Genomic DNA, 22,570 nt, shown 5'->3' on the forward strand with positions numbered 1-22,570 from the left:
GCCACAAAAGCCAAAGGCTAACAGTTAGCCTTGAAATTTAGAAACAATCTGGCACAGACGTTAGCAACAGAAGCTTAAGGCTAACAGCTAGCTAGCTAGCTTTGTAATGAAGAAAAATCTGATGTAGAAGCTAAAGACTAGAAGTTAGCCTTCATTATGGAGGATTTCATGTTTGATACAAAGGCTAAATGCTAAATAATAAATGCTAAAGGCTAAAGAGTATTAATTGTTAGCAAAACTAAAATGATGACGTAACAATAGTTGTGAGTAAAGGACAGATTTATATGTTCGTCACAAAAATAAGTTGAAGTAAGTTTTTTTCTAAATGAAATGCATGTCAGAGCAACACAACCTCAAAGAATAGAAACATTTCTCACCACAAATATTTCAGTGCAGACACACAAACACACACAAACACACACAAACACACAAACATTTTCTTTGAAAAATGTTGGACTTATTCTGTAGAAAAATGTTTCTTTCGACTCAAGCTCGAGGTTTCGACGCCTCTTCTGTCAAACCTGTCGCAGGTATTGAGCAAGTCAGGGTGTGACGGTGTGTGTGTGTGTGTGTGTGTGTGTGTGTGTGTGTGTGTGTGTGTGTGTGTGTGTGTGTGTGTGTGTGTGTGTGTGTGTGTGTGTGTGTGTGTGTGTGTGTCATCCACCACAGACTGTTGTGTAAAGCGGCTGTGGTCAGTCGTGTCGTTCCCACAAAAGCACAAACAGAATTTGTGGATTTATTGTCTCAGTTTCTCAGGAACATGTGAGCGAGTGAGTCACAGGAGACTTGTGCGAGTCGTGTGAGTCACAGGAGACTTGTGCGAGTCGTGTGAGTCACAGGAGACTTGTGCGAGTCGTGTGAGTCACAGGAGACTTGTGCGAGTCGTGTGAGTCACAGGAGACTTGTGCGAGTCGTGTGAGTCACAGGAGACTTGTGCGAGTCGTGTGAGTCACAGGAGACTTGTGCGAGTCGTGTGAGTCACAGGAGACTCGTGTGAGTCAGAGGAGACTTGTGCGAGTCGTGTGAGTCACAGGAGACTTGTGCGAGTCGTGTGAGTCACAGGAGACTTGTGCGAGTCGTGTGAGTCACAGGAGACTTGTGCGAGTCGTGTGAGTCACAGGAGACTCGTGTGAGTCAGAGGAGACTTGTGCGAGTCGTGTGAGTCACAGGAGACTTGTGCGAGTCGTGTGAGTCACAGGAGACTCGTGTGAGTCACAGGAGACTTGTGCGAGTCGTGTGAGTCACAGGAGACTTGTGCGAGTCGTGTGAGTCACAGGAGACTCGTGTGAGTCAGAGGAGACTTGTGCGAGTCGTGTGAGTCACAGGAGACTTGTGCGAGTCGTGTGAGTCACAGGAGACTTGTGCGAGTCGTGTGAGTCACAGGAGACTCGTGTGAGTCAGAGGAGACTTGTGCGAGTCGTGTGAGTCACAGGAGACTTGTGCGAGTCGTGTGAGTCACAGGAGACTCGTGTGAGTCAGAGGAGACTTGTGCGAGTCGTGTGAGTCACAGGAGACTTGTGCGAGTCACAGGAGACTTGTGCGAGTCACAGGAGACTTGTGCGAGTCGTGTGAGTCACAGGAGACTTGTGCGAGTCGTGTGAGTCACAGGAGACTCGTGTGAGTCAGAGGAGACTTGTGCGAGTCGTGTGAGTCACAGGAGACTTGTGCGAGTCGTGTGAGTCACAGGAGACTTGTGCGAGTCGTGTGAGTCACAGGAGACTCGTGTGAGTCAGAGGAGACTTGTGCGAGTCGTGTGAGTCACAGGAGACTCGTGTGAGTCAGAGGAGACTTGTGCGAGTCGTGTGAGTCACAGGAGACTTGTGCGAGTCGTGTGAGTCACAGGAGACTTGTGCGAGTCGTGTGAGTCACAGGAGACTCGTGTGAGTCAGAGGAGACTTGTGCGAGTCGTGTGAGTCACAGGAGACTTGTGCGAGTCGTGTGAGTCACAGGAGACTCGTGTGAGTCAGAGGAGACTTGTGCGACTCGTGTGAGTCACAGGAGACTTGTGCGAGTCGTGTGAGTCACAGGAGACTCGTGTGAGTCAGAGGAGACTTGTGCGAGTCGTGTGAGTCACAGGAGACTTGTGCGAGTCGTGTGAGTCACAGGAGACTTGTGCGAGTCGTGTGAGTCACAGGAGACTCGTGTGAGTCAGAGGAGACTTGTGCGAGTCGTGTGAGTCACAGGAGACTTGTGCGAGTCGTGTGAGTCACAGGAGACTCGTGTGAGTCAGAGGAGACTTGTGCGAGTCGTGTGAGTCACAGGAGACTTGTGCGAGTCGTGTGAGTCACAGGAGACTCGTGTGAGTCAGAGGAGACTTGTGCGACTCGTGTGAGTCACAGGAGACTTGTGCGAGTCGTGTGAGTCACAGGAGACTCGTGTGAGTCAGAGGAGACTTGTGCGAGTCGTGTGAGTCACAGGAGACTTGTGCGAGTCGTGTGAGTCACAGGAGACTTGTGCGAGTCGTGTGAGTCACAGGAGACTCGTGTGAGTCAGAGGAGACTTGTGCGAGTCGTGTGAGTCACAGGAGACTTGTGCGAGTCGTGTGAGTCACAGGAGACTTGTGCGAGTCGTGTGAGTCACAGGAGACTCGTGTGAGTCAGAGGAGACTTGTGCGAGTCGTGTGAGTCACAGGAGACTCGTGTGAGTCAGAGGAGACTTGTGCGAGTCGTGTGAGTCACAGGAGACTTGTGCGAGTCGTGTGAGTCACAGGAGACTTGTGCGAGTCGTGTGAGTCACAGGAGACTCGTGTGAGTCAGAGGAGACTTGTGCGAGTCGTGTGAGTCACAGGAGACTTGTGCGAGTCGTGTGAGTCACAGGAGACTCGTGTGAGTCAGAGGAGACTTGTGCGACTCGTGTGAGTCACAGGAGACTTGTGCGAGTCGTGTGAGTCACAGGAGACTCGTGTGAGTCAGAGGAGACTTGTGCGAGTCGTGTGAGTCACAGGAGACTTGTGCGAGTCGTGTGAGTCACAGGAGACTTGTGCGAGTCGTGTGAGTCACAGGAGACTCGTGTGAGTCAGAGGAGACTTGTGCGAGTCGTGTGAGTCACAGGAGACTTGTGCGAGTCGTGTGAGTCACAGGAGACTCGTGTGAGTCAGAGGAGACTTGTGCGAGTCGTGTGAGTCACAGGAGACTTGTGCGAGTCGTGTGAGTCACAGGAGACTCGTGTGAGTCAGAGGAGACTTGTGCGACTCGTGTGAGTCACAGGAGACTTGTGCGAGTCGTGTGAGTCACAGGAGACTCGTGTGAGTCAGAGGAGACTTGTGCGAGTCGTGTGAGTCACAGGAGACTTGTGCGAGTCGTGTGAGTCACAGGAGACTTGTGCGAGTCGTGTGAGTCACAGGAGACTCGTGTGAGTCAGAGGAGACTTGTGCGAGTCGTGTGAGTCACAGGAGACTTGTGCGAGTCGTGTGAGTCACAGGAGACTCGTGTGAGTCAGAGGAGACTTGTGCGAGTCGTGTGAGTCACAGGAGACTTGTGCGAATCACAGGAGACTCGTGTGAGTCACAGGAGACTCGTGTGAGTCAGAGGAGACTCGTGTGAGTCACAGGAGACTCGTGTGAGTCAGAGGAGACTCGTGTGAGTCACAGGAGACTTGTGCGAGTCACAGGAGACTCGTGCGAGTCAGAGGAGACTCGTGCGAGTCACAGGAGACTCGTGTGAGTCAGAGGAGACTCGTGTGAGTCACAGGAGACTTGTGCGAGTCACAGGAGACTCGTGTGAGTCACAGGAGACTCGTGTGAGTCACAGGAGACTCGTTCAGATCCTCTCTGAGTCACAGTCGTGAGCGTCAACAACACGTGGTTTGTGCAGAAATGAAAGTTAACTTTGTCTGAAACTAGTTCCTGATAACAAACCTGAACCTGAATAATTTAAAGCTCGAGTCGAGTCAGAATGTTGAATCGTCGATCAAACAGGTTCTGACCCGGGAGTTCCTCCGTCAGGGCGCGGCTGTTTCCTCGCCAGCCATGTCAAGTGTTGTTGGGTTTAAAAGAAATCCAGCTTTTATGTTTCCTGTCCGGGGGTCTCAGTGATCAGGGTGTCGTCATGGCAACCAGTGGCGACACTGATGGAGCGATGTCTTGATAACAAACTTCTGCAGGTGACATTTTAGCAGGAAGAACAAGTACGGCTACGTCTGTTACAGGAGAATATTTGGGTCATTGAAGTGAGCGGTCGAGGGCGGGACAAGTTTGACAACTAATTTTTTGTTAGCCTTTAGCTTTCATGGCTAACATTTAGCCTTTAGCTGCCGTGTCAAATTATTTCTTTATTTCAACGCCAACGGTTAGACTTTAGCTATTGTGGCAAATGTTTATCCTTGAGCTTCTGTGTTTAACATTCTTTAGATTGTACGTCAGATTTTTTTTCTAGCTAGCTAAACACGCGTTAGCTTAATGACCTTTTTTGTGATGTGTGATTGGATCGCGAGTATTGTACAACGTGAGAATTTTCACAAATGTTAATCCTCATATCACAACAACCAATAGAATAGTTAGCCTTCATAATTATAACTGCTAGTTCTAAGCTTCTATATCCAATAACTTCTTCATTACGAAGCTAGCTTTTAGCCTTTAGCTTTTGTCGCTAACTTTTAGTTTTTAGCTTTTGTTGTTAACTTTTAGTTTTTACATTTTGTTCCTATCTTTTAGTTTTTAGCTTCTTTGTCTAACTTTTAGTTTTAGGCTTTTGTTGCTAACTTTTAGTTTTTAGCTTCTGTTGCTAACTTTTAGTTTTTAGCTTTTGTTGCTAACTTTTAGTTTTTAGCTTCTGTGTCTAACTTTTAGTTTTATGCTTTTGTTGCTAACTTTTAGTTTTTAGCTTCTGTTGCTAACTTTTAGTTTTTAGCTTCTGTGTCTAACTTTTAGTTTTTAGCTTTTGTTGCTAACTTTTAGTTTTTAGCTTCTGTGTCTAACTTTTAGTTTTAAGATTTTGTTGCTAACTTTTAGTTTTTAGCTTCTGTTGCTAACTTTAAGTTTTTTGCTTTTGTTGCTAACTTTTAGTTTTTAGCTTCTGTTGCTAACTTCTAGTTTTCAGCTTATATATCAGATCATTTCTTGATTACGAAGCTAGCTGTTAGCCTTGAGCTTTTGTTGCTAACTTTTAGTTTTTAGCTTATATATCAGATCATTTCTTGATTACGAAGCTAGCTGTTAGCCTTGAGCTTTTGTTGCTAACTTTTCGTTTTTAGCTTATATATCAGATCATTTCTTGATTACGAAGCTAGTTGTTGGCCTTTAGCTTCTGTGGCTAACATTTAGTCTTTAGCATCATCGCAGATTACTTCTTCATTTCAAGGCTAACTGTTAGCATTCAGCTTTTATCCTTAAGCTTATGTGTCTAACGTTCTTTAGACTATGGCAGATTATTTCCCGTTAGCCAAACACACGTTAGCGTCATGACCTTTTCTCGATGTGTCATTGAGTATCGGACGACGTGAGAATTTTCACAACCGTTAATCCTCGGATCAAAACAACCACCGTTGACTCACGACTGGTTTTTCCAGAACTGGTTTGGGATCGAGCGACGCCATTGGTTGCTGCAGACACGTGACCTCTAGTTCGGGATTTAAAAAAAAATAAAAAATGAACTCCGACCCGTCTGGGTCGTCCCGTGCGACTGACGGACAAGTTGCCGCTCGTCAAAAACGCCAAAATGTGAACAACGTCTCCTGTATTCCTGGAGTTGCGACAGGAAGCCGCGGACGCGCCCAAGAATCCCGCCCGACCACATTCAACGTCCGACCTGTGAGTGACGGCTGCAGGTGTGCCACGTTTTTAACCATTTATTTCTTTAGTAAAATCAGGTCAAAATAAAATAACGAGACACTTTTTTACTCAAAACCGACACGCGAGTCATGATTTCACCCGAAATTAGTGTCAAAATAAAAGTTGTCAACGTGTTTCTTGAAGATCCAGTTCAACCACTCGTTCATTGGTGCATCAAATACTGATACTTTGTGTACTTTTGTTCAGTTGTAGTGAAAGTTAAAACTCTTGAGTATAACATGAGAAAAAGTAAATACAACAAGTACAAGGAGTACAAAGACTTTTATAGCATTTAAACATAAATAAATCACATTAACAGACGATATGATTCAAATGTTTGTCTTGATATTTGAAACATTAATTCATCAAAATGTGAAAAAAAAACAATTATATATTTTTTAATAATAGTTTCAAAATAAAACATTACAAATAATGAATAATTCGTCACAAAAATAAAAGTACTTTAGACTCATTTAAATGTTGAGTATTTCTCGTGACCTGAAGCTTAAATTCACACAAAATAACATCAAACTTCACAAAAAAAACTATCAAACAGTAGAAATACTTCTGTCGCTGAACTGTTACTTCTGTTTCCACGGCAACCAAACCAGAAATATCACTTGATTTGAAATGTTAGTAATAGTGTTTAATTTTCTCTCTTTTCATTTGTGTCTTCCTGTCATGTTGCTGGAACAATGTGTGTCTGTGAGTTTGAGTGACGGTTCCTGCTGCGCTCGTCACATGTCACCTGTCACATGTCACATGTCACATGTCACCTGTCACATGTCACATGTCACATGACTCATTTGCTTTTCTTCTTATGTCTCTCTCTGTTCACAGCGTCTCACCTGCACCTCGTGCTGTCGTCATAGGAACCGGTTCTCAGAGCCCAGGATGAAGAACGTCGTCCCCTGCTGAGCGGCTGCTTGGCTGCCTCCGCCATTCATACATGTTTAGGACCCTTTTCCTTGTTGGCGAAAAATGTGAGATATTTCAAAAATGTTCTCTTGTACAATCCGAAGAATTACCTTCGTTGTAAAAACATGTGTTGGTCGAACAGAATATAAAAATGAAATATAAAGATTCATCAAATAATTTTATTAAAAGTTACATCGACATTTGTGTTTATTTTATTCTTTTTTTTCTTCTTTTTAAAAAATGTTTTGTGTGACGGTCCCTAACAACGGTTGCACCTGCGGCCCCTGAGTTAAGAACCTTCTTGAGTGACTGACCCGATCCGACCCGATCCGACCCGATCCGACCCGACACGAACCGACGCCGGTCACAGTTCTGCTGAGTTACAGCCACACACACACTCGCTTGTTCACTGCGGCGTCTCTGACGCAGGAACCTCTCGGCGCTCCACGGATCCGTGAAACATCAGTTTTGACCGTTTTTTTACGTCGAGTTCAGATCAACACGTGAATAAATCAGTTAGTTTTTCACTAGTTTTAAGTTATCGTTGAGTCACATGAGGAAGTTACTGCAGAGAAAACATCAGACAGTAATAACCAATAGATAATCAATAGATTATGACCCCCCCACCCCCTCACACTGGACCTCTTTGCCCCGACTGCTGCCCCCTCGACCCTCAGGTGAGCGGTCTACCACGGTGTTGTTCCTTCATGCATCCGACTCTACTTCTTCTTCGCCATGGCAACCATCAGCATTCCTGCAGTTTAGGAAACAAGAGTGTGTGTTTGTGTGTGTGTGTGGGGGGGGGGGGGGGGGCACTGATCTGTCAGTCTGTCGCCGTGGCAACCATCTTCAAACAGCGTCCAGCCAGAGGGACTTCCTGTGAGTCACCGTGGAAAACCCTGACGCCAGACCAGAGGGAGGGGCCCGGAGGAGGAGGAGGAGCCACGGGATAGGTGTTGACGGGCCGGGGGGGGCGTGGCCAAAGTGGGCGTGGGGTGTGTGTGTGTGTGTGTGTGTGGGGGGTTAGTTCTTGTGATGTTTGACTTCAGAGTGTGAGTCCAAACTTTGCGTCCGTGAGAGCGGGAGAGGATCCACCTGACGAGACCTTCACACAGTAAGTCCTGCATTCCTGCTCCTCGGGTGTTCTGGTTCTGGTTCTGGAGGGGAGGACGGTAGCAGCTGTCTCACTCTCGTCTCTCGTCTCACTCTCGTCTCACTCTCGTCTCACTCTCGTCTCACTGAGGAAACTTCTCTCAAGCTGAAGCTTCAGAAACTTTCTAGAAAACTTTTACAGAAGTTTGTTCTCTCTGCGCTCCAGAGTGTGTGGGTGAGTGTGTGTGTAGTGTTTGTGTGAGAGTGTGTGTGTGTGTGTGTGTGTGTGTGTGTGTGTGTGTGTGTGTGTGTGTGTGTGTGTGTGTGTGTGAGTGTGTGTGTGAGAGAGTGCGTGTGTGTGTGTGTGTGTGTGTGTGTGTGTGTGTGTGTGAGTGTGTGTGTGAGAGAGTGCGTGTGAGCTGGTCTCGAGCCACTCCTTCACCACCGAGGCAACATTCCAGATGTGCCTGTTCCTCGTCTCTCGCCCTCCAAAGTCTTCCTGGATTTTAAAAACAAACCTGTTCAAAAAGCCAGGACAGAAGTCTGGACCAGAACCGGACCGGGTCGAGAGGCTCCGGGGCGTGTGCCAGCGAGCCTGAAGCTCTGCAGTTATTTTAAGGAGTGGCTTCACTCCTTCAGGTTTTTCGCGCTCAGACAAGTCCAGACCAGAGAACACACTCGTCTGGTTCTGTTGGGTCCACACAGGTGTCCGGCTCACCTGAGACCCGCCGGGACACCAGCGTCCAGAACCCTCGGAACCGTTCAGAAGAAATGATCAGAACCAAAGAAACGTGTTTCAAAACTAAACTAAAATATGAGTCGTTTTGATGAAGAATCGGTTTAATGCAGATAAAAAAACAATAATAAACTAAAACTTTTATTTTAATTTAGAAATATTTCATTTAATATTTGAAATACTGCACAAAAAACATAATGACTTTAATATAAATGTAGTGGAGTTTTGTTTAAAAGTATTGTATATGTATATGTATGTATATTTTTTTATTAATTTTAACATAAACTTGTGTATTTGAGTTATTTTTCAAAATATAATTCCACATGAAAATGAATAAACCTTAAACGAAAACTGCTGATTCAACTTCTTCTCGGGGGTCACGCCCGCTCACTGGGCGTCGCCCCGGGAGACGCCATCTTTCATTATTAGAGTCGAGTTGATTCATCGTATTTATGAATGACAAACGAATCAAGTAAACGAGCGACGACTCGACCACGAGTCACTGTTTCAGACGTTATTTCCAGCGAGTCCGACAAACGTGTGAGTCCGACAAACGTGTGAGTCCGACAAACGTGTGAGTCCGACAAACGTGTGAGTCCGACAAACGTGTTGCTCGACCTCGAGCGACTCCTGGTTTGTCGTCTGGTCACATGAAAAAGTTGGCCACGCCCACTTTTCTCGACTCACGACCTTTAAAACATCATTAAACCGGGCGTCAGATCTCTGAACACGAGGGTAGCTGATCCTCATCTTTCCCCAACATCTCGTGACCGGAGTAAGCAATTGGTCACGTGACCCCAGGAACTGAAACTATTTCATTCAAAAACGTCTGTCCTCCTTGAAGAGTTTTTATTAGCTTTTTAAAATAAAGTTTTAAACATTATTTTGATTCATTCTTAAAGTACTTAATAATATATTTAAAATATATATATTAAACAGAATGTTGCTCAATAATCTGAACTTTCTGAACCTGATTTAATTCAACTTTATCTCATGTTAGCTCTTAGCATCGTTAGCTCGTGGCTAGCGCGGCTAATGCTAGCTTGACGCTCTTCCTCGATTGTTCGCTCAGAGATTTAAAAGCTAATGTTTGACTCTAGATTTAGCTCCGGCTGCGTCGCTAGCACAGGGTTGTCGCTTCAGCGACGACACAAGATGGCCGCCTCCGTCACTTGACACACAAGCCACTTCCTGTCATCAGACGCTAAATATCTCCTGGTCCTCAGCCGAGGCCGCGCCCGAGAAACCCGGTGCTGACCCGGGGCGAGTGTGTTCATGCAGATGAGTGTGTGCACGTCGGTTAGCTTCGGGTGTGACGCCGCGTGATTCCTCTCAAGTGCTAATGCGGCGCCGCGGGCGAAAACAGGAAGTGACCCGACGGGTTTGTGTCTCCGCAGAGCGACATCATGCTGGTTCTTCTGGGCGCCATCGTCGTGCTGCACATCATCGGCATCATCCTCCTGCTGGTCGCCACCATCGACAACGTGAGACCCCGACGCACACACACACACACACACACACACGCCGCTCGGGCTTGTCCCAGCTTGCCGGGGCGTAGCACACACACCTGTCGTCACGTCGCAGACACACTGGTCGTAGTTAAAGTGACGAGTCGTTCGTACTGAATGTCAGGGTCGACCCAGGACACGCCCCAGTGGTGTGTGTGTGTGTGTGTGTCGTCACCTGAGTTTGTCAGACGCACAAATATTAGAGATTCCAGTGAGTTGTGTAACTGTCGAAACACAATATGTGGAATGTTACACTGAGACGCACATTCCTAAGAATGAAGCTCCAGATGTCAGAACACGCACACAAACTGACTCACAAAGTTGCATCTCTATTTATACACAATTAAAACGCACACAAACTGACTCACAAAGTTGCATCTCTATTTATACACAATTAAAACGCACACAAATCGACTCACAAAGTTGCATCTCTTTTTATACACAATTAAAACACACACAAATCGACTCACAAAGTTGCATCTCTTTTTATACACAATTAAAACACACACAAATCGACTCACAAAGTTGCATCTCTTTTTATACACAATTAAAACACACACAAATCGACTCACAAAGTTGCATCTCTTTTTATACACAATTAAAACACACACAAATCGACTCACAAAGTTGCATCTCTTTTTAAACACAATTAAAACACACATAAACTGACTCACAAAGTTGCATCTCTTTTTATACACAATTAAAACACACACACATTGACTCACAAAGTTGCATCTCTTTTTATACACAATTAAAACACACACAAACTGACTCACAAAGTTGCATCTCTTTTTATACACAATTAAAACGCACACAAATCGACTCACAAAGTTGCATCTCTTTTTAAACACAATTAAAACACACACACATTGACTCACATAGTTGTATCTGTTTTATACAATTAAAACACACACACAAACGACACACAAAGTTTGATATGTTTTATACACAATGAAAAAACACACAAACTCACAAAGGTTAATCTGTTTTTATACAATTAAAACACACCTGCGCACAAAAATACACAAATGGACTCACGACGTTTAATATGCATTTATACACAATAAACACACACAAAAAACGACACACAGTTTAATCTGTTTTTATACACAATAAACACACACTAGTACACTCACGTGGTGGCAAAACCAATTTAGAGACACTTATTAAAACTAACACACAACTGTGTGTAAGAAAAGATACACAACATCAAAAACAGATGTTCAAAGGAAACACACACACAATAGACACACAATAACAAACCATAGCTAGTGTAGACACACACTCACACACACACTCACAATCACACACACTCACACAATAGTGTACAGAACAACACCAGACATGGTAACACACGTGTGTGCGTCACAGACTCACAAGTGTCTCCACAGGCCTGGTGGTTCACGGAGAACATCTCCACTGACATCTGGTTCCGATGGGTCAAGGTCGGCCAAGTGTGGAACTCAACTGACCTGCCGTCCACGTACCCTGAGAGTAAGAAACACACACATTTACACACATCTACACACACGAAGAATGTGAGACACACCTGCACAACAAGAACCAACACGTCAACTGTTTCTTGTTCAGTGTGTTGATGAGGATCAGCTCCTCTCAATGTGACTCTCTGCTGCCCCCGCAGGTTACCTCCAGGCGGTGCAGGCCAGTGCAGTGCTGGCTTGTATCTTCTCCATCATCGGCATCTTCGTGTTCGTGGCTCAACTCTTCACTCTGGCCAAAGGTCAAAGGTTCAGCATCTCTGGGATCTTCCAGCTGCTGTCCTGTGAGTCACCTGTCAATCAAACACACACACACACACACGTGTGTACGCACACACCTCATCAAACAACACACACCTCGTCAAACACACACACCTGGTCTAGAAAAGCGCTTTACAAATATTACTGACTTACATCAACACACACACACATCAAAGAAACACACACACATCAACAAACACACACACATCAAAGAAACACACACACATCAACAAACAAACACACACACATCAAAGAAACACACACACACATCAAAGAAACACACCCACATCAACACACACCCACATCAAAGAAACACACACACATCAACAAACACACACACATCAACAAACACACACACATCAAAGAAACACAGACACACATCAACAAACACACACACATCAAAGAAACACAGACACACATCAACAAACAAACACTCACACACGTATCTGTATGCACACACACACCTCATCAAACACACACACATCAAACACATACACACACACATATATGTCTGTACACACATACACAAACAATTAAACACACACACAAAATCAAACAAACACACACACACGTGTCTGTACGCACACACACACACCTCATCAAAGACACACGTATAATCAAACGCACACACATCAACAAACACTCACACAATAAAACACACACATCATCAAAGAAACACACACAATCAAACACATGTCTATATAAACAAACACACAACACACTACAAACATACAAAGAATTCTCTATAGACACAAAAACATGCACTACATGCACACTTTTACACTCACAATTACAACAGAAACATTTATTATGGACACACAAACACACAAATCTTAATACGCACACACACATATACACTAGACAAAAACACATATTTTAAATATGCACACACACAGATAAACACACACAAACACAGATACACACATGTACAACACAAACATTTTCTAATGCACACACAAACAATCATGTCTCAATACACACACCCACACACATGTACTTCATGTTTTTTATATGCACACACACACACACAAACACGTGTCTTATAAAGACACAATACAACTTTCAAAGACACACACACACACTGTGGTCACAATGAAAGATAAAGACACAAACAAACACACACATTTATATATGCACATAATGGCACTCACTACACTACAAAAATGTACACACATTTCTATATGCACACAAACCCCCGTGAACTACACAACAACACACAAATGTCTTTATATTCACACAAAAGCTTGACACAACCACACAAGCACTACAACAACACACATTAAAATGTCCACACACACCCTCTGACCTCTGCTGACCTCTGCTGACCTCTGACCCCGCAGGTCTGTGCATCATGATCGCCGCCTCCATCTACACGGATCGCTTCCACCTGGACGAGAAGTCGGGCTGGTACGGCCACAGCTTCATCCTGGCCTGGATCTCCTTCGCCATCACCTTCATCTCCTCCATCACCTACTTCGTGCTGCGCAAGAAGACGGCCTAAGATGGCCGCAGGCGCGCCCGCCCCGCGACCCCCCCTGACCCCTCCGACCCCCCCGACCCGGACTTTCTTCCTCCACGACCGTTCATCCTTCCACGTCCGGCTCGACCAGTTCCACCGGCCGCCGGTTCCCCCCGTCGATCACGCCAGTCCACGCTAGCATCCGCAGGCTAGTTCGTCATTAGCCGACGCGAGCTAACATCACGCTAACAAGTTATTTGGACACAAACAAAATAAATGAACGTATTTATTACATTTTCAACTGTCATGCTAGCTGTTTCCAAACCTAGCATGCTAACGTAGCTAAGCTAACTCCACCACGCTAGAAGATCAACAGTAATATGATTCTGAGCAGTAAATTTAGCGGATGCTAGCTAGCATGAGTCAGCTATCATGCTAACATGCTAAGAGACGGGGGTCACATGTTTGGCATCTCCGTGACGTCGAGGCGTGAGACGCCGCGATGAGGTTTGGAACCAACAACCCATTGAAGACAAAACCTTTTGTTAACGTATATTTACGTATAAAGTGTCGGTGATTTTTATTTTCTTTCAGTTTATTTCCAGGAGATCATGTGACAGATCACGTGACCTCATCACTATCCCAGCGGTTAAAACTGCTGAGTCATGGGTTCGTGTGGCCACAGAAGGAAACGCAGATGAAAGTGTAAATAATTCTGTTTCCTGTTTGTTTGTTTGTCGTTGATGTTTATTTTGAGATTTTTGCAACAATAAAAACTTGATGTAAAAGCGAAAACTCGGGAAGACTTTCCTGGACGCGGATCACGACGGGAACACGTTTGTCAAACTTGTCAACGAAGATCAATCAATAAAGATTCAAATCTTTCAGTTGGTCCGGGTCGATCTGAAGGTCAAAGGGCAGGGGTCAGATATGCAGGGTAGAGAATACTTCTGTCATTTTACTACTTTATTTGATCTATTTTACTTCAGTATTTCCACTTCAGTACATTTCATTTATTACCTTTTTGAGGACTTTTAATCAAGTACTTTAACTTTTGTACTTTTACTTCAGTATTTTTACTCGAGTACTTTTAATTTAGTACCTTTACTTCAGTACTTTTAACTTCTTAACTGTGTACTTTTAATTAAATACTTTTAATTGAGTACTATGACTGAAGTATCTCTAATTGAGTTATTTTTATTGAGCGCTTTTACTAAAGTACTTTTCCCTCTGTGATTTTTCTTGACTAGTTTTGCTTCAGCACTTTTAATTCATGACTTTTACTCGACTACCCTTAATTGGGTACTTTGACTTGAGTAATTCTACTTCAGTATTTTAACTTAAACTTAAACAAGAGGTACTTCCATTGAGTACTTTAACTTCATTCATTTAATTGAGTACTTTTAATGAAGTACCTTTACTTCAATACTTCTAACTTCTTAGATAGATAGATAACTGTGTACTTTTAATTAAAAACTTTTAATCTATTACTGAAGTATCTTTACTTGAGTGCTTTTACTAAAGTACTTTTACCTCTGTAATTTTACTTGACTAGTTTTGCTTCAGTACTTTTAATTGAGTACTTTAACTTCAATACTTTTACATGACTCGATTATCGTTAATTGGGTACTTTGACTTGAGTACTTTAGTATTTTTACTTGCAGACTTAAACATAGGTACTTTCATTGAGTACTTTTCTTCATTCCTTTAATTGAGGACTTTCAATGAAGTACCTTTACTTCCGTTCTCCTACTTGGAAACCTTTTAACCGAATACTTTTAATGAAGTACTTCTAACAAGGAAATTTTACTTAAGAGTAATTTTAATTAAGTACTTTTACTTGAGTACTAAGTTTGCTTCAGTGATGTCAAGGTCAGTCCTGGGGGGTCACAGGGGACTGTAGAGGTCCTCAGTGTGGAACTGTGACTCCAGGTCTAAGGGAGGGGGGGAGACGCAGTAGGGGGGAGAAGGGAAGGTGTCGGTGTGGGGGGGCGGAGCCTTCTGCAGGGGGGCGGGGCGGTAGTAGGGGGACAGGTGTGAGATACGGGGGGTGGAGCGGGGGAAGGAGAAGATGAAGGCGGTGTTGCTGGAGGCGTAGTACGGCGCCGGTGGGAGGAAGCCCACCAGGTTGAGGTTCCAGGGGTTCAGGCTGGAGCCGAGTCGGGGTCCCACCATCAGAACCTTCTTGGTGTAGTTGTTGAGGGTGGAGACCCCCGCGGACATGCAGATGGTGAAGGCGAACCAGGCCATGCTAGGGGAGGATGAGGGAGAGACCAGAGGGTCTTAATCTGGTCCTTCATGTTTACTTTTGTCAACTCGTAAGGAATTAGAGGGTCCAGGGCAACATGTGGTCCAGAGCAACATGTGGTCCAGGGCAACATGTAGACCAGAGCAACATGTAGTCCAGAGCAACATGCAGACCAGAGAAACATGTAGTCCAGAGCAACATGTAGTCCAGAGCAACATGTAGTCCAGAGCAACATGTAGACCAGAGCAACATGTAGTCCAGAGCAACATGTAGTCCAGAGCAACATGCAGACCAGAGAAACATGTAGTCCAGAGCAACATGTAGTCCAGAGCAACATGTAGTCCAGAGCAACATGTAGTCCAGAGCAACATGTAGACCAGAGCAACATGTAGACCAGAGCAACATGTAGTCCAGAGCAACATGTAGTCCAGAGCAACATGTAGACCAGAGCAACATGTAGTCCAGGGCAACATGTGGTCCAGAGCAACATGTGGTCCAGAGCAACATGTAGTCCAGAGCAACATGTAGACTAGAGCAACATGTAGTCCAGAGCAACATGTAGTCCAGAGCAACATGTAGACCAGAGCAACATGTAGTCCAGAGCAACATGTAGTCCAGAGCAACATGTGGTCCAGAGCAACATGTGGTCCAGAGCAAAATGTAGTCCAGAGCAACATGTAGACCAGAGCAACATGTAGTCCAGAGCAACATGTAGTCCAGAGCAACATGTAGACCAGGGCAACATGTAGTCCAGAGCAACATGTAGTCCAGGGCAACATGTGGTCCAGAGCAACATGTGGTCCAGAGCAACATGTAGTCCAGAGCAACATGTAGTCCAGAGCAACATGTAGACCAGAGCAACATGTAGTCTAGAGCAACATGTGGTCCAGAGTAACATATAGACCAGAGCAACATGTAGACCAGGGCAACATGTGGTCCAGAGCAACATGTAGTCCAGAGCAACATGTAGACCAGAGCAACATGTGGTCCAGAGCAACATGTGGTCCAGAGCAACATGTAGTCCAGAGCAACATGTAGACCAGAGCAACATGTAGTCCAGAGCAACATGTAGACCAGAGCAACATGTAGTCCAGGGCAACATGTAGTCCAGAGCAACATGTAGTCCAGAGCAACATGTAGACCAGAGCAACATGTAGTCCAGAGCAACATGTAGTCCAGAGCAACATGTGGTCCAGAGCAACATGTGGTCCAGAGCAACATGTAGTCCAGAGCAACATGTAGACCAGAGCAACATGTAGTCCAGAGCAACATGTAGACCAGAGCAACATGTAGTCCAGAGCAACATGTAGACCAGAGCAACATGTAGTCCAGAGCAACATGTAGTCCAGAGCAACATGTGGTCCAGAGCAACATGTGGTCCAGAGCAACATGTAGTCCAGAGCAACATGTAGACCAGAGCAACATGTAGTCCAGAGCAACATGTAGACCAGAGCAACATGTAGTCCAGAGCGACATGTAGTCCAGAACGACAGAGCGAGGAGGGTCAGAACTCACTAGAAGGCCCAGGAGTAGCCGAAGCTGTGCGGCTTGAAGTCCTCTGGTCCCATGGAGGCGATGGTCTGGAAGACCTGCATGTACATCATGTGACCCACCATCCCGAGCAAACCTGACACAAACACAGATCCTTCTCTGAGTCTCTCGACTCACGACATGATTCCATCACTGACTGGAGTCTGTACCTCCCAGGACGGTGAAGACGGAGGCGAAGGCGTTGAGCAGTTGACCACAGCGCTGAGTGGACGGACACCAGTGTCTGAGGAGCAGCTGCAGCAGCAGAAGGACGCAGCTGACGGCCAGAAGACCCACGTACAGGAGCTCCAGAGACAGAGACAACCACATCATGGCTGCAGGACACAAGTCACATGACGCTTAAGATGACCTTACAAGTCACATGACTCTTAAGATGACCCGACAACTCACATGACTCTTAAGATGACTCGACAAGTCATATGACTCTTAAGATGACCCGACAACTCACATGACTCTTAAGATGACTCGACAAGTCACATGACTCTTAAGATGACCCGACAAGTCATATGACTCTTAAGATGACCCGACAAGTCACATGACTCTTAAGATGACTCTACAAGTAATATGACTCTTAAGATGACTCGACATGTCACATGACTCTTAAGATGACTCGACATGTCACATGACTCTTAAGATGACCCGACAAGTCACATGACTCTTAAGATGACTCTACAAGTAATATGACTCTTAAGATGACCCGACAAGTCACATGACTCTTAAGATGACTCGACAAGTCATATGACTCTTAAGATGACCCGACAAGTCACATGACTCTTAAGATGACTCTACAAGTAATATGACTCTTAAGATGACCCGACAAGTCACATGACTCTTAAGATGACCTGACACGTCACATGACTCTTAAGATGACCTGACATGTCACATGACTTGACAAGTCACATGACTCTTAAGATGACCTGACATGTCACATGACTTGACATGTCACATGACTCTTAAGATGACCTGACATGTCACATGACTTGACAAGTCACATGACTCTTATGGTGACCTGACAAGTCACATGACTCTTAAGATGACCCGACAAGTCACATGACTCTTAAGATGACTCGACAAGTCATATGACTCTTAAGATGACCTGACAAGTCACATGACTCTTAAGATGACTCGACAAGTCATATGACTCTTAAGATGACCCGACAAGTCACATGACTCTTAAGATGACCTGACACGTCACATGACTCTTAAGATGACCTGACATGTCACATGACTTGACAAGTCACATGACTCTTAAGATGACCTGACATGTCACATGACTTGACATGTCACATGACTTGACATGTCACATGACTCTTAAGATGACCTGACAAGTCACATGACTCTTAAAATGACTTGACGAGTCACATGACTCAACATGACCCGACAAGTCACATGACTCTTAAGATGACCCGACAAGTCACATGACTCTTAAGATGACTCGACATGTCACATGACTCTTAAGATGACCCGACAAGTCACATGACTCTTAAAATGACTTGACGAGTCACATGACTCAACATGACCCGACAAGTCACATGACTCTTAAGATGACCCGACAAGTCACATGATTCTTAAGATGGCCCGACAAGTCACATGACTCTTAAGATGACTCGACATGTCACATGACTCTTAAGATGACCCGACAAGTCACATGACTCTTAAAATGACTTGACGAGTCACATGACTCAACATGACCCGACAAGTCACATGACTCTTAAGATGACCCGACAAGTCACATGATTCTTAAGATGGCCCGACAAGTCACATGATTCTTAAGATGGCCCGACAAGTCACATGATTCTTAAGATGACCCGACAAGTCAAATGATTCTTAAGATGACCCGACATGTCACATGACTCTTAAGATGAGGATGTCATATTAGACGAATTAAAAAAAGAAATAAAACAAATTATTGCCTTAATAATAAAAATATAATTTTTCAAAGATAATAAAAGTATTAATTGTATTAAAAACAGTTAAAATAAACTTAAAATAAAACACGTTAATTTAATTTTACAATTAAAAAATGTTATTTCTTATATTCGGACATGAATGAGTTAAAAATTCAGAAGAGATTTTTACCTGTTTCAGAATCTGGAGTCAGAGTGTAGAAGTCTCGACACTTTTCCTCTGTCAGGCAGACACACACACACACACACACACACACACACACACACACACACACACACACACACACACACACACACACACACACACACACACACACGCACAAATAAATAAAACCAACAGATTATTGAATGAAAGGATGAAAAAATAAACAAATGAAGGAATTTACGTACAAAATAACGAACAAACAAATGAATGAAGAAACAATGCAGTGTAGTTGTGATAGTGTAGTTGTGATAGTGTAGTTGTGAGAGAGTAGTTGTGAGAGTGTAGTTGTGATAGTGTAGTTGTGAGAGGGTAGTTGTGATAATGTATTTGTGAGAGTGTAGTTGTGATAGTGTAGTTGTGATAGTGTAGTTGTGATAGGGTAGTTGTGATAATGTATTTGTGAGAGTGTAGTTGTGATAGTGTAGTTGTGATAGTGTAGTTGTGAGAGGGTAGTTGTGATAATGTATTTGTGAGAGTGTAGTTGTGATAGGGTAGTTGTGATAATGTATTTGTGAGAGAGTAGTTGTGAGAGTGTAGTTGTGAGAGGGTAGTTGTGATAATGTATTTGTGAGAGTGTAGTTGTGATAGTGTAGTTGTGAGAGTGTAGTTATGATAGTGAGGTTGTAATAGTGTAGTTGTGATAGTGTAGTTGTGATAGGGTAGTTGTGGTAGTGTAGTTGTGAGAGTGTAGTTGTGATAGTGTAGTTGTGAGAGGGTAGTTGTGAGAGTGTAGTTGTGAGAGTGTAGTTGTGAGAGGGTAGTTGTGAGAGTGTAGTTGTGATAGTGTAGTTGTGAGAGTGTATTTGTGATAGTGTAGTTGTGATAGTGAGGTTGTAATAGTGTAGTTGTGATAGTGTAGTTGTGAAAGCGTAGTTGTGATAGTGTAGTTGTGAGAGTGTAGTTGTGATAGTTTAATTGTGATAGTGTAGTTGTGAGAGTGTAGTTGTGATAGTGTAGTTGTGAGAGTCTAGTTGTGAGAGTCTAGTTGTGATAGTGTAGTTATGATGAGGAAGTTGTGATAGTGTAATTGTGATAGTGTGGTTGTGAGAGAGTAGTTGTGAGAGTGTAGTTGTGAGAGGGTAGTTGTGATAGTGTAGTTGTGAGAGTGTAGTTGTGAGAGTGTAGTTGTGAGAGTGTAGTTGTGATAGTGAGGTTGTGATAGTGTAGTTGTGAGAGTGTAGTTGTGATAGTGTAGTTGTGATAGTGTAGTTGTGAGAGTGTAGTTGTGATAGTGAGGTTGTGATAATGTAGTTGTGAGAGTGTAGTTGTGAGAGTGTAGTTGTGATAGTGTAGTTGTGAGAGTGTAGTTGTGAGAGTGTAGTTGTGATAGTGTAGTTGTGATAGTGTAGTTGTGAGAGTGTAGTTGTGATAGTGTAGTTGTGATAGTGTAGTTGTGATAGTGTAGTTGTGATAGTGTAGTTGTGAGAGTGTAGTTGTGAGAGTGTAGTTGTGATAGTGTAGTTGTGATAGTGTAGTTGTGAGAGTGTAGTTGTGATAGTGTAGTTGTGAGAGTGTAGTTGTGAGAGTGTAGTTGTGATAGTGTAGTTGTGAGAGTGTAGTTGTGATAGTGTAGTTGTGAGAGTGTAGTTGTGATAGTGTAGTTGTGAGAGTGTAGTTGTGATAACCAAGTGATTGACAGCAGATCATAAAACTGATCAAACTCTCCGAGGACCAGGAGCAGGATGATGATGTCATAATTAGTCGTCGTGTCGGCAGCTGTGCAGCACAATCGTCCACAATAATGTCCATGAATCCTATTAACCTTCTTTTCCGGATCTAATCCATAATTGAGTCGAGCTGTTGAGCCTCAATCTGTGTGTGAGGAACACACACTCTCTAATCCTCTTACACACACACACACACACTCATAGATACACACACACACAAAAATAGATACACGCACAGACACACAAAAATAGATACACGCACTGACACACAAAAATAGATACACGCACAGACACACAAAAATAGATACATGCACAGACACATACAGATATACACACATGCAGGCACACACATACCTAGTCACACATACACAAATATATACAAGTACACACACACACACACATATATATACACACACACACACACACACACATATAGATACACACAGACACAAATATATACAAATACACATGCACACATACACACATGCATGCACACACTTGCAGTACATACACACATACCTATACACATATATATATATACACACATACACAAATAACATATTAACACACACAGTTAGATATATACAAATATATGACACACACACCTACTCACAAATATTTATACACACATGAATTATTCACACACACACCTACTCACAAATACACAGACACACAACTATAAACAAATATACTGTATACACACACACAAGCACACACACCTTTATACAGAAATAAATACACACATATGTATATGTTTATATATATTCATCACAGTACACACACACACACATGCACACACACACACACACACTCACACAGTCTCTGGACGACAAAATCACAGACAAACACAAACACAACAAAGACAGTAGAGATCATGTGACCAGTTCTTCTTCTCACGATCTGTTCTTGACATTTGACCTCTAGAACTTCTCTGTGATGTCACTTTCACAGTCCGGGATCTCAGCACACACACACACACACAACACAACACAACACAACACAACACAACACAACACAACACAACACAACACAACACAACACAACACAAAGACCCGGTCTGGCCCCCCGAGCCACGGGTCCTGACAGAAGGTCAGAGGTCAGGGGTCAGAGGTCGGCTCACCCCACTCCTCCACGTAGATGTTCTCCTCGCAGACCAGGAAGAGGCCGGTGTGGAAGGTTGGGAAGACGAAGCGGTCGTCTCCGGTCTCCCAGGAGAACTGGATGCTGGACGAGTTGGACACGCCCGGCACCGGGATGCAGTTGCTGTGCTTGACGGCCGAGCACAGCGGCTTGGGGACCTTCTGGCGGCCCACGCACCAGTGCGAGGACGTGAGCACCAGCGCGCCGAGCAGCAGCGACGCCACCGTCTGGATGAAGGACAGTCGCGGCGAGCGCAGCCGATGCAGGAGGTCCATGGAGTCGCAGGTGTGTCCGGACCCGGGGAGCTGTCGTCATGACGACCCGGAGCGACCGACTGACCAGTGTGTCAACACACACACACTCTCACACACTCTCACACACACTCACACACGCGTCTTTAATCCACATAAATCCAAAACAGGCCACTCTGTTCCATCTGTCTGCCCGTCAATTTAACACACACACACACACACACACTCTCACACACACACACACTCTCTCACACACATCCGTCCGTTGATCCTGCTCTGACCTTCACAATATTGCTGCAGCGCGACAGGTCGACGACCTCGCGGGGTCACGACCTCTTTCATCACAACACAAACTGAATTG

The 22,570-nt window shown here is 44.3% G+C and overlaps 2 protein-coding genes and 1 long non-coding RNA gene across 3 annotated transcripts; 2 read left to right on the forward strand and 1 right to left on the reverse strand.

Moving 5' to 3' along the window:
- The first annotated feature begins 4,922 nt into the window (after positions 1–4,922).
- Positions 4,923–6,885, forward strand: LOC148064610 (uncharacterized). The gene is made up of 2 exons (XR_015713421.1): positions 4,923–5,763; positions 6,608–6,885. It is a non-coding gene; the product is annotated as an uncharacterized LOC148064610 (long non-coding RNA).
- A 792-nt stretch (positions 6,886–7,677) lies between these two features.
- On the forward strand, positions 7,678–14,124 carry emp1b (epithelial membrane protein 1b). The gene is made up of 5 exons (XM_087809327.1): positions 7,678–7,799; positions 9,911–9,997; positions 11,413–11,515; positions 11,664–11,804; positions 13,122–14,124. Exons 2-5 carry the CDS (start codon positions 9,920–9,922, stop codon positions 13,280–13,282), a joined length of 483 nt encoding a protein of 160 aa, XP_087665453.1. The 5' UTR covers positions 7,678–7,799; positions 9,911–9,919; the 3' UTR covers positions 13,283–14,124.
- Positions 14,125–15,127: 1,003 nt separating this feature from the next.
- gsg1 (germ cell associated 1) lies at positions 15,128–22,429 on the reverse strand. Its single transcript, XM_087809731.1, has 5 exons — positions 21,939–22,429; positions 19,119–19,166; positions 17,189–17,353; positions 17,004–17,115; positions 15,128–15,491 (listed from the first exon to the last, which is right to left on the reverse strand). The coding sequence occupies exons 1-5, from the start codon at positions 22,231–22,233 to the stop codon at positions 15,128–15,130; spliced, it is 984 nt and encodes a 327-aa protein (XP_087665857.1). The 5' UTR covers positions 22,234–22,429.
- Positions 22,430–22,570: the final 141 nt, after the last annotated feature.

Source organism: Callionymus lyra, chromosome 15 (genome assembly GCF_982586985.1).
Source record: "Callionymus lyra chromosome 15, fCalLyr1.hap1.1, whole genome shotgun sequence".
NCBI classification, from domain to species: Eukaryota; Metazoa; Chordata; class Actinopteri; order Syngnathiformes; family Callionymidae; genus Callionymus; species Callionymus lyra.